The sequence below is a fragment of the Anomaloglossus baeobatrachus genome, chromosome 11 (assembly GCF_048569485.1).
Source record: "Anomaloglossus baeobatrachus isolate aAnoBae1 chromosome 11, aAnoBae1.hap1, whole genome shotgun sequence".
Classification (NCBI taxonomy): Eukaryota; Metazoa; Chordata; class Amphibia; order Anura; family Aromobatidae; genus Anomaloglossus; species Anomaloglossus baeobatrachus.
The window spans coordinates 59,226,104-59,240,380 of NC_134363.1; the positions used below are offsets into that span (position 1 = coordinate 59,226,104).

Here is a 14,277-nt window from a genome sequence, read left to right on the forward strand (position 1 = left end):
GGAGGTTCCATCATGCTTTGGGGCTGTGTGGCCAATGTCGGCACCGGGAATCTCGTTAAAGTTGAGGGTCGCATGGATTCAACTCAGTATCGGCAGATTCTTGACAATAATGTGCAAGAATCAGTGACGAAGTTGAAGTTACGCAGGGGATGGATATTTCAGCAAGACAATGATCCAAAACACCGCTCCAAATCTACTCAGGCATTCATGCAAAGGAACAATTACAATGTTCTGGAATGGCCATCCCAGTCCCCAGACCTGAATAGCATTGAAAATCTGTGGGATGATTTGAAGCGTGCTGTCCATGCTCGGCGACCATCAAACTTAACTGAACTGGAATTGTTTTGTAAACAGGAATGGTCAAATGAACCTTCATCCAGGATCCAGGAACTCATTAAAAGCTACAGGAAGCGACTAGAGGCTGTTATTTTTGCAAAAGAAGGATCTACAAAATATTAATGTCACTTTTATGTTGAGGTGCCCATACTTTTGCACTGGTCAAATTTTGTTTAAATGCGGATTGCATATTTTCTGTTAGTACAATAAACCTCATTTTAATCCAGAAATATTACTGAGTCCATCAGTTATTACATATATGAAACTGAAATAGCTGTTGCAAAAACCCAAATTGTTATAAAGAAAAAAGGATAACATTAATAGGGGTGCCAAAACTTTTTCCTATGACTGTATATTTACACATTATATATATATATATATATATATATATATATATATATATATATATATATATATATACATACATACACACATACATACATATACACATATATATATATACACATATATATATATACACACATATATATATATACACACATATATATATATATATACACACATATATATATATATATACACATACACATACACATATAGACACACATATACACACACACACGAATATATTATATATATATATATATATATATATATATATATATATATATATATATATGGTACAAGCAAGTCTCTTTAGTTTTCCTTAGTGAGCATACCCTCACTGGGCTTCCAGGTGGGACTCCATTTTGTTTTCCTTTGTTGAGATCTCCGGCTGTGACTGGGGAAAGTATGTTGTAAGGTACGTAACCAATCTGTCCAAAGCGATTCTGCACCTTCCACCACTTCTTGGAATCATCCAAAACCTAAGCGTAATTTAAGAATATAAAAGAAAAATAATTTTATGCCCTGAATACAATCGGTCCTGAGAATGTAACCCTGGTAGGATGCCCGGGGGCAGGAGCAGGGACAGACGCAGCACATACCTCCAAATTTTCTCCCTGTAACACTGACAACTCTGTGCTGTTTCTGGCAACAAAATCGTACGTACAGCTCACACATCTGTCATCTGTCTCTTTGTGTCTGCAAGAAATGATCATGGAATTTATTTTTCGGAAAAAATAAAGTACCCTTTTCCTGTGTGCACCACAAACAACCGTTGGTTCTGTAGACGCTCTTTTTTAATAAATGTTAAATGAGCACGTGATATTCTTGTCCTTTGTACTAGAATTGTGTAGAGTAGTGCAGGATGGTAGTTGTGGGCAAGGTATTGACTCCGGATGCCCCGGCAATCTAGATGAGATGATTGGTGCTGGCTGGGTGTGTGGACTTGTGTTGCGTGGACTGTGACTCTGTGTTGGCCAGGACCAGATGACGACTTACAAGGAGTCCAGCAGTGCTTTTCAAACAACACTTTACTCAACGGTTCATTCTTTGCAACCGGGAATATTCAAGCACTGCCTTAACTCTCTTGGGGATGGAGTTCACTAGAGCATCACAGGAGCTGCTGGATCGTCTGCAATCTTCCATGATAACATCACGGAGTGGTTGGTTGTTAGAGACTTTGGGTTCCTCCACCTTCCAATTGAAGATACACCACAGATGGTCAATAAGGTTTAGGTCTGGAGACACTTGGCATGTCCAGATCCTTTATCCTCAGTTTCTTTAGCAAGGCAGTGGTTGTCTTAGAGGTGTATTGGGGTTATGTTTGAATACTGCCCTGCAGCCCAGTTTCCAAAGGAGGGGGGGGGTCATGGTCTGCTTCAGTATATCACAGTAGCATTCTTGGTCCACTCAATGAACTGTAGCTCCTCACAGCCGGTTGAATTCATGCAACTCCAAACCATGACACTCCCACCACCATGCTTGACTGTAGGCAGGACACACTTGTCTTTGTCCTCACCTAGTTGCTGCCAGATGTGCTTGACACCATCTAAACAAAATAAGTTTATCTTGGTCTCATCAAACCACAGGACATGGTTCCAGTAATCCATGTCCTTAGTCTATCATCTTAGTCTTCATCAAATGGATTGCGGGCTTTTATTTCATTTGTAGAAGAGGCTTCCTTCTGGGAGGCCAGCCATGCAGACCAGTTTGATGCAGTGTATGGTCTGAGCACTGACAGGTTGACCACCCACCCCTGTAACCTCTGCAGCAATGCCGGCAGCACTCATACTTCTATTTTGAATAGACAACATCTGGATATGACGTTGCGCACGTGCAGTCAGCATCTCTGGTTGCTCATAGTGAGGCCTGTTCTGAGCGGAACCGGTTATTCCTTTGTATGCTCCTGCCACCATGCTGCAGCTTAGTTTCAGGGTGCCGGCAATCTTCTCATAACCTAGGCCATCTTTATGTAGAGGAACAATTCTTTTTTCAGATCCTCAGAGAATTATTTGTCATGAAGAGCCATGTTCAACCTCCATTGACCAGCATGCGAGAGTGTGTGAGCGATAACACCAAATGTAACACCTGCTCCTCATTCACACTGAGACCGTGTAACACTATGATATAGGACACCGAGGACAGAAAATGGCTAATTGACCACAATTTGGACATTTTCACTTAGATGTGTACTCACTTTTGTGGTATAATGTAAATAGTGATATGGAAAATAAAAAAGCAACCTTCCAAAAAAAGAAAAAAAAACATATTCCTATAAAAACCTGTATTAGGAAAGGCTAATAAATAATCCGATGCCAGCAATCATAAGAGATCACGTACCCATTCAAAACTGGAGGAGGTGGCGGCTGATGAACTTGAGGAGAGGATTGCTAAAGAAAAACACAAAGGAAGCAATAATGAAAACAAAGGTATGAAAAAGAAGTAAAAGGGAAAAACATTTACAAAGAAGTGAAAAGGTACAGAAATTGACCAACACCCTATATCTATCATATATATTTATACTGTATATATACACTGATCGGAGCCAAACAGCACAGCTCCGTACACGGCGTAGTCCCCGCTGCGGGGCACTGCAGATCTCCAGTTCTCTTCCATTGCCTGTGGTCATGGTGTACTTGTTTCCCCTCCGGTACTTGTATTTGCATTGTACCATGCAACAAAAAGCCACATTCCTTTGTGGTCAAGTCTAGTGCTTCCATTTCCATTGCAAATCTTAAAAGGTTTAACTTAAGGCCAAAAATAATTTTACTTGGGCAGACAAAAATCAATGGGGGGAATTTACTATGATTTACATTTCATATGTTAATCTTAATCAAAAGAGCAATGGGAAAAAAAAGGCCAACTGTTTTAAAGAAGAGCTAAATGAGGCTGTATGTTGTGTAAACTGCTGAGGGATCACCTAAGGTTGGGATCACATTGCCTTTGTGCCACACATCAGTGGCTCCATCAGGTTTCCATCTGAACTCCTGAAAAACAGGATTTGGGCGAAACTCCAGACAGAGATAATCACTTTAAGGACGTTGAGGGTGTCACTTTGTGCACAGTTGTGTCACATAAAATATGGTGAAGTACTAAGCGAGAGGTAAACAGGAAGGGAAGGGGGAGATGGTGACCCCTGATTAAATCTACAGCTGGTCCCTGGAGTCTCTCACCCGTGTGCCGAGCCGGTTACCTGACCCTAGGTATCTCTAGTGGTTTGCCCTAAATAGGAAATGGATGGGATGAGCTCTTCATCAATCCCACTAAACACAGGGGAAAAAGCAGGAACTACTTATACACAGATGACTCAGGCAGGAGTTCAGCAAAGTTTCAACAACAATACTACAGGTGAGAGCAAGCCACCTGCTTGCAACCAGAGCTAGAAGGAACTGATAATATCACTAACCCCAGTCTAGGGAAGAAGGGAGTATTTAATCACCAAGAGAATGCTGATGGGTGGAAGGCGAGCTCCTGCTGAGTCCAAAAGGGGAAGAGATGAATCCAGCAGGAAAGCTACCTATACCAATAAATACTGACAGCAGGAACAATAGAAAGTCAGGGAGCATTTTGCGCTGCCCAACGCTGTGACCTTCTATTGCCACATGACTGTGTTACCCCGTGACATTTTTGCCAACATTTTGGTAGTGTGGTTGACCCTGGAGCCGAGAAAGTCAATGGCTGTGCTTGGAGTTCTGCCCAAATCCAGAAAGACGACCTGATGAAGCCACTGACCTGGCAATAAGAATATACCCTAAAATGTTAATAAAAGCATATCTAAAAAAATGTATTCTCCTTGGCGGTAGTACCATTTGCCCGCTCTCCATTATTTCTTGCCAGGACACCCAGAGAAGTAGCCACCTGTGACATGCATTACTGATAGGTGTTTAATCACAAACAGGACTTTCTGGTTTGAGGTTATGCACCATAGAAACCCTGCCTTCATTTCCTTTTGTGTTTTGTACACAGGTCATAAAGGCATTGCTAAAAAAAAAAAAAAATAGAGTCCGGGTCCTGCTTGCAGTGACCCAAAGCAATAGATCGCACAATGATATCACATGGTACTGTGCATGTGAATGAGGCTGGGCTCGTATACAAGACAAGAACAATGCAGCTTGTAGGGAATAGAACCATTGTCAGATTTTATGCAGCCCCCCTATTGGATAAGGAAATTATGAAATGCGTCAGTAATTGCAAACACCCACAAACTTCTCACCTGCGACCTTAATTCTTCATGGCGATGCTGAAGCTCAACTGGATCTTCCCAGGGTCTTCCATCACTATTACTAGGGACCCATCCACTCTTAAAGGTGGGAGTGTATGGCTCGCTATAGTCCCGTGGGAATTCTAGTCTATAGGGAGAAGAGATAGAATTATTAGCTATGGTGTACGATATTTTGTACATTTGAGCAGGGTGGTCTGGCTTTAAGGCCGTTTTCCCCCTAAGGCTGGACCATGGTAGTAGAGTGTAATGATACATTTATAACTTGTATTCTGGTGCTAAATTGTGTCAGCAAAAGAAAAATATTTCTTTAAAAGGGAAGCTGTCAGCAGGTTTTAGCTATGTAATCTGAGGACAGCATGATGTAGAGGCAGAGACCCTGATTCCAGCGATGTGTCACTTAGTTTCCTGGGTGCAGTGGTTGTGATAGAATAAGACTGTGCGCGCACACTGCAGTTTTGTTTCTTCAGCAATAAAACGCACCTCTGGCCGAAAAAGCGCAACTAAAAAGCATGTGTTTTTGCCGCGTTTCAGCGCGTTTTTTTCCCTATATTCAATGGTAAAACGCAGGTAAAAACGCGAGAAGATTTGACATGCTGCTTCTGTTTCCTGAACCCAAAACTGCAGGCAAAAAAGAAGAAACGTGCGCACATCCTTTCAGAATTCTCATAGACTGCTGGGAAAGGAAATGCATGCACCAATGCACCAAAAAGGCATAAAAAAACGGCACTGTGCGCATAGGGCCTAACAGTTTTTCTGCTGCAGATCTTGGAATGCTGAACTGTGTATAACCCCACCCACACCACTGTGATTGGACTAGGAGACACTAGACAGCTTGTCCTGTAGTGATAATGTCCTGCTTATAAAACACACATTATATGGAAACAGCAAAACACAAAGTAGTAAGTGACACACAGGAAGAATCAGGCTCACAAGCCCTACATCATGCTGCTGTAAGCTTACATAGAGAAAACCTGATGTCAGATATCCTTATAATATGATGCTCTGAAAAATAAAAAAAGGAATAAAAAAAATGAAACCATACTCAAGCACCCACGATCCCTACAGGTCCCCTCAGGCCTGTGCTCGCTGATCCCATCCTCAACACAAAAGAAAGAGATTCAGGCATTTCTCGTGTGTTGATGACGATGAAACCAAAGGGTACCAAGGTAAGTACTAGAACGGGATCTATAAGGATCGAGGAGGGCATGTTTCATTACTTTAAATTATTTTTATGTGGCCTGAGAACCTAGACAGGACCTGTCAGCACGTCAAAAGTGGTCAGTTGTTGCTCTTATTTTGCTCCCATTGCTACCCCGAGAATCCCATTTTTTTTAAGCCTGCTTGAGGAATGCAGAGATATGAGAATTTTTTAATTAGTTGGGTGACAGGATCCTCTGGGGCGGGGTCAGACATATTATTGGTTCAACCTGTGCAGCCATTCAGGTGCCCCAAGAGGCCAGAGGTCCGTTTCTACCTCCAAAGCAGGAGGAATTGTGCATTTTGATAAACTCTTGGGCTGCAAAGGACCATATATTGTTCTTGCACAGGGACCCTTTTCTATGTCCGCCAGTGCTCTGGGGTTTGACTTTAGGCCGTTCTGCATATTTAATCTGTGATCCATACCCCCTTTATAAAAGCCCATAAACACTAAATTAAGGGAACCATATGGTGGATTTAAAAAAAGGGAAATAATTGCAAACGTCCAGCTCACTGCTATAGTATTGCTGCCTCCAGAGTGATTAACACCTGATCCAGCACGGAGAATCCAAGGCACGGATTCCAGAATCAAAATTAAATAGAAAATGAATGAGACCTTATGACTATCTTCTATGTCGAAACGCGTTGGCTGAATTAATTTCTATATTCCTGTTTTTGTGGATACCACCTGCAATGTGGAATTTTAAATTGCAAGAATAAAGATGTAAGTTACATTTTACTGAGCCTGTGATCCTCTGGATTTTTTTCTATTTCATTTGGATTTAAAAGAAACAAACAAGCAAAAAAATTAAAAAATTAAAAAAAATAAAATAAATGGAACACTTGGGAGTGTCCGGATCACTTTAAAACATGTAATTTTTATTCCATGAAATATCCCTTTTGTTTTAAGAGTAAAGAAGGGAATTTTGTTTACTTACCGTAAATTCCTTTTCTTCTAGCTCCTATTGGGAGACCCAGACAATTGGGTGTATAGCTTCTGCCTCCGGAGGCCACACAAAGTATTACACTTTAAAAAGTGTAACCCCTCCCCTCTGCCTATACACCCCCCCGTGCATCACGGGCTCCTCAGTTTTGGTGCAAAAGCAGGAAGGAGGAAACTTATAAATTGGTCTAAGGTAAATTCAATCCGAAGGATGTTCGGAGAACTGAAAACCATGAACCAAAAGAACAATTCAACATGAACAACATGTGTACACAAAAGAACAAACAGCCCGAAGGGAACAGGGGCGGGTGCTGGGTCTCCCAATAGGAGCTAGAAGAAAAGGAATTTACGGTAAGTAAACAAAATTCCCTTCTTCTTTGTCGCTCCATTGGGAGACCCAGACAATTGGGACGTCCAAAAGCAGTCCCTGGGTGGGTAAAAGAATACCCCGATAAAAAGAGCCGACAACGGCCCTCCTCTTACAAGTGGGCAACCGCCGTCTGAAGGACCTGCCTACCTAGGCTGGCATCCGCCGAAGCATAGGTATGTACCTGATAGTGTTTCGTGAAAGTGTGCAGACTAGACCAGGTAGCTGCCTGACACACCTGCTGAGCCGTCGCCCGGTGCCGCAATGCCCAGGACGCACCCACGGCTCTGGTAGAATGGGCTTTCAGCCCTGAAGGAATCGGAAGCCCAGAAGAACGGTAGGCTTCAAAAATCGGTTCCTTGATCCACCGAGCCAAGGTTGACTTGGAAGCCTGCGACCCCTTACGCTGGCCAGCGACAAGGACAAAGTGCATCAGAACGGCGCAGGGGCGCCGTGCGAGACACGTAGATCCGGAGTGCTCTCACTAGATCTAACAAATGCAAATCCTTTTCACATTGGTGAATTGGATGAGGGCAAAATGAAGGTAAGGAGATATCCTGATTGAGATGAAAAGGGGACACCACCTTGGGGAGAAAGTCCGGGACCGGACGCAGAACCACCTTATCCTGGTGAAATACCAGGAAGGGGGCTTTGCATGACAGCGCTGCAAGCTCTGACACTCTTCGGAGTGACGTAACTGCCACTAGAAATGCCACCTTCTGCGAAAGACGTGATAGAGAGACATCCCGCAGCGGCTCAAAAGGTGGTTTCTGAAGAGCCCGTAGAACCCTGTTGAGATCCCAGGGTTCCAGCGGCCGCTTGTAAGGTGGGACTATGTGGCAAACTCCCTGCAGGAACGTGCGGACCTGCGGAAGCCTGGCTAGACGCTTTTGAAAAAACACGGAAAGCGCCGATACTTGTTCCTTGAGAGAGCCGAGAGACAAACCCTTGTCCATTCCGGATTGAAGGAAGGAAAGAAATGTGGGTAAGGCAAACGGCCAGGGTGTAAACCCCTTATCAGAGCACCAGGCTAAGAAGATCCTCCAAGCCCTGTGATAGATCTTGGCTGACGTTGGTTTCCTGGCCTGTCTCATAGTGGCAATGACCTCTTGAGATAACCCTGAGGACGCTAGGAGCCAGGACTCAATGGCCACACAGTCAGGTTGAGGGCCGCAGAATTCAGATGAAAAAATGGCCCTTGAGACAGCAAGTCTGGTCGGTCTGGGAGCGCCCACGGTTGACCCACCGTGAGGTGCCACAGGTCCGGGTACCGCGACCTCCTCGGCCAGTCTGGAGCGACGAGGATGGCGCGGCGGCAGTCGGACCTGATCTTGCGCAACACTCTGGGCAGCATTGCCAGAGGAGGGAATACATAAGGCAGTCGAAACTGCGACCAATCCTGAACTAAGGCGTCCGCCGCCAGAGCTCTGTGATCCTGAGACCGTGCCATGAATGCCGGAACTTTGTTGTTGTGCCGAGACGCCATGAGATCGACGTCCGGCGTTCCCCAGCGGCAACAGATCTCTTGAAACACGTCCGGGTGAAGAGACCATTCCCCTGCGTCCATGCCCTGGCGACTGAGAAAGTCTGCTTCCCAGTTTTCTACGCCCGGGATGTGAACCGCGGAGATGGTGGAGGCTGTGGCCTCCGCCCACAGCAGAATCCGCCGAACTTCTTGGAAGGCTTGACGACTGCGAGTGCCGCCCTGGTGGTTGATGTACGCGACCGCCGTGGCGTTGTCCGACTGTATGCGGATCTGCCTGCCCTCCAGCCACCGATGGAACGCTTTTAGGGCTAGATACACTGCCCTTATCTCCAGAACATTGATCTGAAGGGAGGACTCTGTCGGAGTCCAGGTTCCCTGAGCCTTGTGGTGGAGAAAAACCGCTCCCCACCCTGACAGACTCGCGTCCGTCGTGACCACAGCCCAGGATGGGGGCAGGAAAGATTTTCCCTTCGACAGAGAAGTGGGAAGAAGCCACCACTGAAGAGAGGTCTTGGCTGCCAGAGAAAGAGAGACGTTCCTGTCTAAGGACGTCGACCTCTTGTCCCATTTGCGGAGAATGTCCCATTGGAGTGGGCGCAGATGAAACTGCGCAAAGGGAACTGCCTCCATTGCTGCCACCATCTTCCCTTGGAAGTGCATGAGGCGCCTCAAGGGGTGTGACTGGGCCCGAAGGAGAGATTGCACCCCTGTTTGCAGCGAACGCTGTTTGTCCAGCGGTAGCTTGACTATCGCTGAGAGAGTATGAAACTCCATCCCGAGGTAAGTCAGTGATTGGGTCGGAGTCAATTTTGACTTTGGGAAATTGATGATCCACCCGAACCTCTGGAGAGTCTCCAGAGCCACGGTCAGACTGTGTTGACATGCCACCCGGGAGGGTGCCTTGACTAGGAGATAGTCTAAGTACGGGATCACCGAGTGGCCCTGAGAGTGTAGGACTGCCAGAACAGATGCCATGACCTTGGTGAAGACCCGTGGGGCTGTCGCCAGGCCGAAAGGCAGTGCCACAAACTGAAGGTGTTCATCCCCGATGGCGAAACGCAGGAAGCGTTGATGCCCTGGAGCGATCGGCACATGGAGATAGGCATCCCTGATGTCGATTGATGCTAGGAAGTCTCCTTGGGACATCAAAGCGATGACAGAGCGGAGGGATTCCATGCGAAACCGCCTGGTTCTCACATGTCTGTTGAGCAATTTGAGGTCCAAAACGGGACGGAATGAACCGTCCTTTTTTGGTACCACGAACAGGTTAGAGTAAAAACCGCGACCATGTTCCTGAAGGGGAACGGGGATCACAACTCCTTCTGCCTTCAGAGTGTCCACCGCCTGAAAAAGTGCCACGGTTCGCTCGGGGGGCGGAGATGTTCTGAAAAAACGAGTCGAAGGACGAGAGCTGAACTCTATCCTGTAACCGCGAGACAGAATGTCTCTCACCCATCGGTCTTGGACATGTGGCCACCAGGCGTCGCAAAAGCGGGAGAGCCTGCCACCGACCGAGGATGCGGTTTGGGGAGGCCGAAAGTCATGGAGGAGGCCGCCTTGGAGACGGTGCCTCCGGCGGTCTTTGGAGGACGTGACTTAGACCGCCATGCAGAAGAGTTTCTCTGGCTCTTCTGTGGCCTGTTGGACGAGGAGGATTGGGATCTGGCTGAATGCCGAAAGGACCGAAACCTCGCTTGAATTTTTCGTTGCTGAGGTCTCTTTGGTTTGGGCTGGGGTAAGGACGAGTCCTTTCCCTTGGATTGCTTAATAATTTCATCCAATTGTTCGCCAAACAGTCGGTCGCCAGAAAAAGGCAAACCGGTCAAGAACTTCTTGGAAGCAGAGTCTGCCTTCCATTCGCGTAGCCACATGGCCCTGCGGACTGCCACCGAATTGGCGGATGCTACCGCTGTACGGCTAGCCGAGTCCAGGACAGCATTCATGGCGTAGGATGAAAATACCGACGCCTGAGAAGTCAAAGACGCTACTTGCGGAGCCGAGGTACGGGTGACCGCATTAATCTCAGACAGACAAGCTGAGATAGCCTGGAGTGCCCACACTGCTGCAAAGGCTGGGGCAAAGGACGCGCCTATGGCTTCATAGATGGATTTCATTAGGAGCTCTATCTGCCTGTCCGTGGCATCCTTGAGCGTTGAACCGTCAGCCACTGCTACTACGGATCTAGCCGCCAGTCTAGAGACTGGAGGATCCACCTTGGGACATTGAGCCCAACCCTTAACTACGTCAGAGGGGAAGGGGTAACGTGTGTCATTAAGGCGTTTAGTAAAGCGCTTGTCCGGGAAAGCCCTGTGCTTCTGGACAGCATCTCTGAAGTTCGAGTGATCGAAGAAAGCACTCCGAGTACGTTTGGGAAACCTAAACTGGTGCTTCTCCTGCTGTGCGGCCGACTTCTCTATAGGTGGAGTTGGGGGAGAAAGATCTAGCACCTGGTTGATGGACGCTATAAGGTCATTTACTATGGCGTCCCCTTCGGGTGTATCAAGATTGAGAGCAACGTCAGGGTCAGAGTCCTGGGCTGCGACCTCCGCCTCATCCTCTAGAGAGTCCTCAAGCTGAGACCCCGAACAGCGTGATGAAGTCGGGGAAGATTCTAAGCGAGCCCGCTTAGCCGGTCTGGGACTGCGGTCCGTGCCGGAGTCCTCCACGTAATAACTAGAGGCCACCCCAGGAGCACGCTTCGTCGCAGACCGAGAGGGGCCTGGGGGCGATCCCGCAGTGCCCGGGGCCTGTGTAAGGGCCGGTCTGGACTGCAAGGCTTCTAGTATCTTAGCAGACCATTTGTCCATAGACTGAGCCATGGATTGTGAAAGTGACTCAGAGAGTTTCTCAGCTAAAACTGCAAACTCTGTCCCTGCCACCTGGACAGGGGAAGCCAGCGGTTCTACCTGGGCCGAGGGTCCCACCAGTGCCCCAGGCTCCGGCTGAGCGAGTGCCACCGGGCCCGAGCATTGCTCACAGTGAGGGTAGGTGGAACCTGCAGGTAGCATAGCCGCACAAGAGGTACAGGTTGCAAAATAACCCTGTGCCTTGGCACCCTTGCTCCTTGTGAACGACATGCTGTTGTCTCCCAGGAGCGTGATCACTGAGGGATATATAGCCACAAGCTAACAGTACAGCCGAACCGAGAAAATGTATACAAATATAATATATATATATATATCCAGTTCGGCACTCTAGGGGTCCCAACACCGGGTGACCGGTGTGGCTTACCGACCGCTCAAGCGGTGTGTGGCCACCAGATTCCCTGCCTCGGGTCTCCCAGAGATGCAGCCAGAAGTCCTCCACCGGCAGAATGTGCTTAAAACATGGCTGTCGGCGTTCACAGGGGAGGAGGGAGCCGTGGGCGTAACTACAAAAGTGCGGGAATCTGGTGCACCAGAGTGATTAGTGAGGGGGGCGGAGGACAGCTAAGTGTGCTCCAGCCCTCACTGTCGGCGTCAGACCGACCGTCCCGCCCTTACCCCTGACTGGCAGGCCCGGGGGCGGGAGTTTAATGCACTAGGCCGCAAAAGCTGGGGACTAAAGTTAAAACCGCGGCCGGCACGCAGGTGCGGTAGTCCCGGTCTCATACCAACACCGCAGTCGCTGCAGCGTCTGAGGCCAAGGTGCTCCATGCACCGTCCCCAAGGGGACACAGAGTACCTGTAGATGCAGGGCCCTGTCCCTGATGATACTCAGTCTCCTGTCCGTCAGAATCCCACAGGGGCTGCGGAGGGAGCCCGGTCCCAGTGCCTGGATGACCGGATAGGATCCCACTTCTCTCAGAGCCCCTAAGGGATGGGGAAGGAAAACGGCATGTGGCTCCAGCCTGTGTACCCGCAATGGGTACCTCAACCTTAACAACACCGCCGACTTAGTGGGGTGAGAAGGGAGCATGCCGGGGGCCCTGTTAGAGGCCCTCTTTTCTTCCATCCGATACAATCAGCAGCTGCTGCTGACTAAAATGGGAGCATGAGTGCATGTGTGCCTCCTTCAACACAAAGCATAAAAACTGAGGAGCCCGTGATGCACGGGGGGGTGTATAGGCAGAGGGGAAGGGTTACACTTTTTAAAGTGTAATACTTTGTGTGGCCTCCGGAGGCAGAAGCTATACACCCAATTGTCTGGGTCTCCCAATGGAGCGACGAAGAAATACTATTTAATTATAGGAAAAGAGAAGAACATTAATGTTTCGCTATTTTGTCGTCCTCTAAAAAACCCTTCATATGACAAGATAGACCCCTTGGTTTGTTATTTCAGGACCTGGAATCCCTTCGTACCTTGCTCTGGTCCAATTTGGCCCCAATGAATTCCATAATTCTAGTTCTTTCTCATCCAGGCATTCCTTCAGCAGACTGACGGCTTCTTTGGTGAGCATTGGACTTTGGATAGAAGCAGTCATTTCTGCACCTCCGGAACTGTCCACCAGCTGAAAACAAGAAATGGTGCATTTATATTTAAAACTCATCCAACAGAAGCCCCTTATTAAGCTGGAACCCTTCTAAAAATAATATTATATATTTTATATATTAAAGATACATTTTATCTTGGGGCCAGGTCACCCAATAAAGTTCCAAAAACAATTTAAAAACTTAATCGGGAAAAACAAAGAATAAATAAAACTTACGGTTTTCAGCGGTCCAAATAAGAAGTGAACGAGCTCAATCGAACTCGGATTCATAATGTTATTCCTTAATCTTGCCTATGTAGGAGAGACAAAGGAGGAAATATTATGGACACCTATTGTTGTAGCACTTTTAGTTGTTTTTTTGTGTTTTTTCTCTTTACGTACCAGTAGACAGAAGCTGTATTTGAATTTCCGCGCAGCTTCTTCGTAATCTTCCATTCTCGGGGGTTTGGCTCGGAGAGTCAGCAATCCCTCTGTTGCAAAAATATTGCAAGAGTTACATAAATGTTAAATATATGAATTGTAAACCAGTAATACTGCTTAAAAGACCAGAAAAACACAAAATCCTATATGAATAAGCTCTGATCTTTTTTGGTCCCTTGTTTCAAAGGGCTTGTCCACTTAGGACAAGGTTTTTCCTCACATTAAAGTCTTTCTGCCCTCCATCAGATTCCAAGCTGTAAACTATGGTGGAACTTGTCGGCAAAAGTTCAATTTCACAACAGCGCCCCCACATGGGTAATTAAGAATTACACAGTGCCCATAGATATATGTAGGCTTCCTGTGTAATGCATGGACCTCAGGTCCTCCGAAGAGCGAGATACTTTGAGTCCTGGCGATCAGATACAAAAAGTAAGACGCACATGTAGAGCTCCATGTCAGCTTATAGCCCAGTGGTCATACCCATACTATTACATCAGGTGCTATGCAAGTGCACCCCACAAATACCGCTGTGGTCGGGCTAGCAAGAGTT

General features: G+C 47.0%; 1 protein-coding gene across 3 annotated transcripts in view; it reads right to left on the minus strand.

Annotated features, from left to right (window-relative positions):
* EPS8L1 (EPS8 signaling adaptor L1) overlaps positions 1–14,277 on the minus strand; it is a 153,878-nt gene that overhangs the window by 7,303 nt on the left and 132,298 nt on the right. For all 3 annotated transcript variants that reach the window (XM_075328704.1, XM_075328705.1, XM_075328703.1), the window contains exons 12-18: positions 13,689–13,777; positions 13,524–13,598; positions 13,177–13,325; positions 4,895–5,030; positions 3,022–3,071; positions 1,284–1,380; positions 1,017–1,163 (exon numbers count right to left, since the gene is read on the minus strand). In XM_075328704.1, coding sequence (XP_075184819.1) covers positions 1,017–1,163; positions 1,284–1,380; positions 3,022–3,071; positions 4,895–5,030; positions 13,177–13,325; positions 13,524–13,598; positions 13,689–13,777 — 743 coding nt within the window. The remainder of the gene's footprint in view (positions 1–1,016; positions 1,164–1,283; positions 1,381–3,021; positions 3,072–4,894; positions 5,031–13,176; positions 13,326–13,523; positions 13,599–13,688; positions 13,778–14,277) is intronic.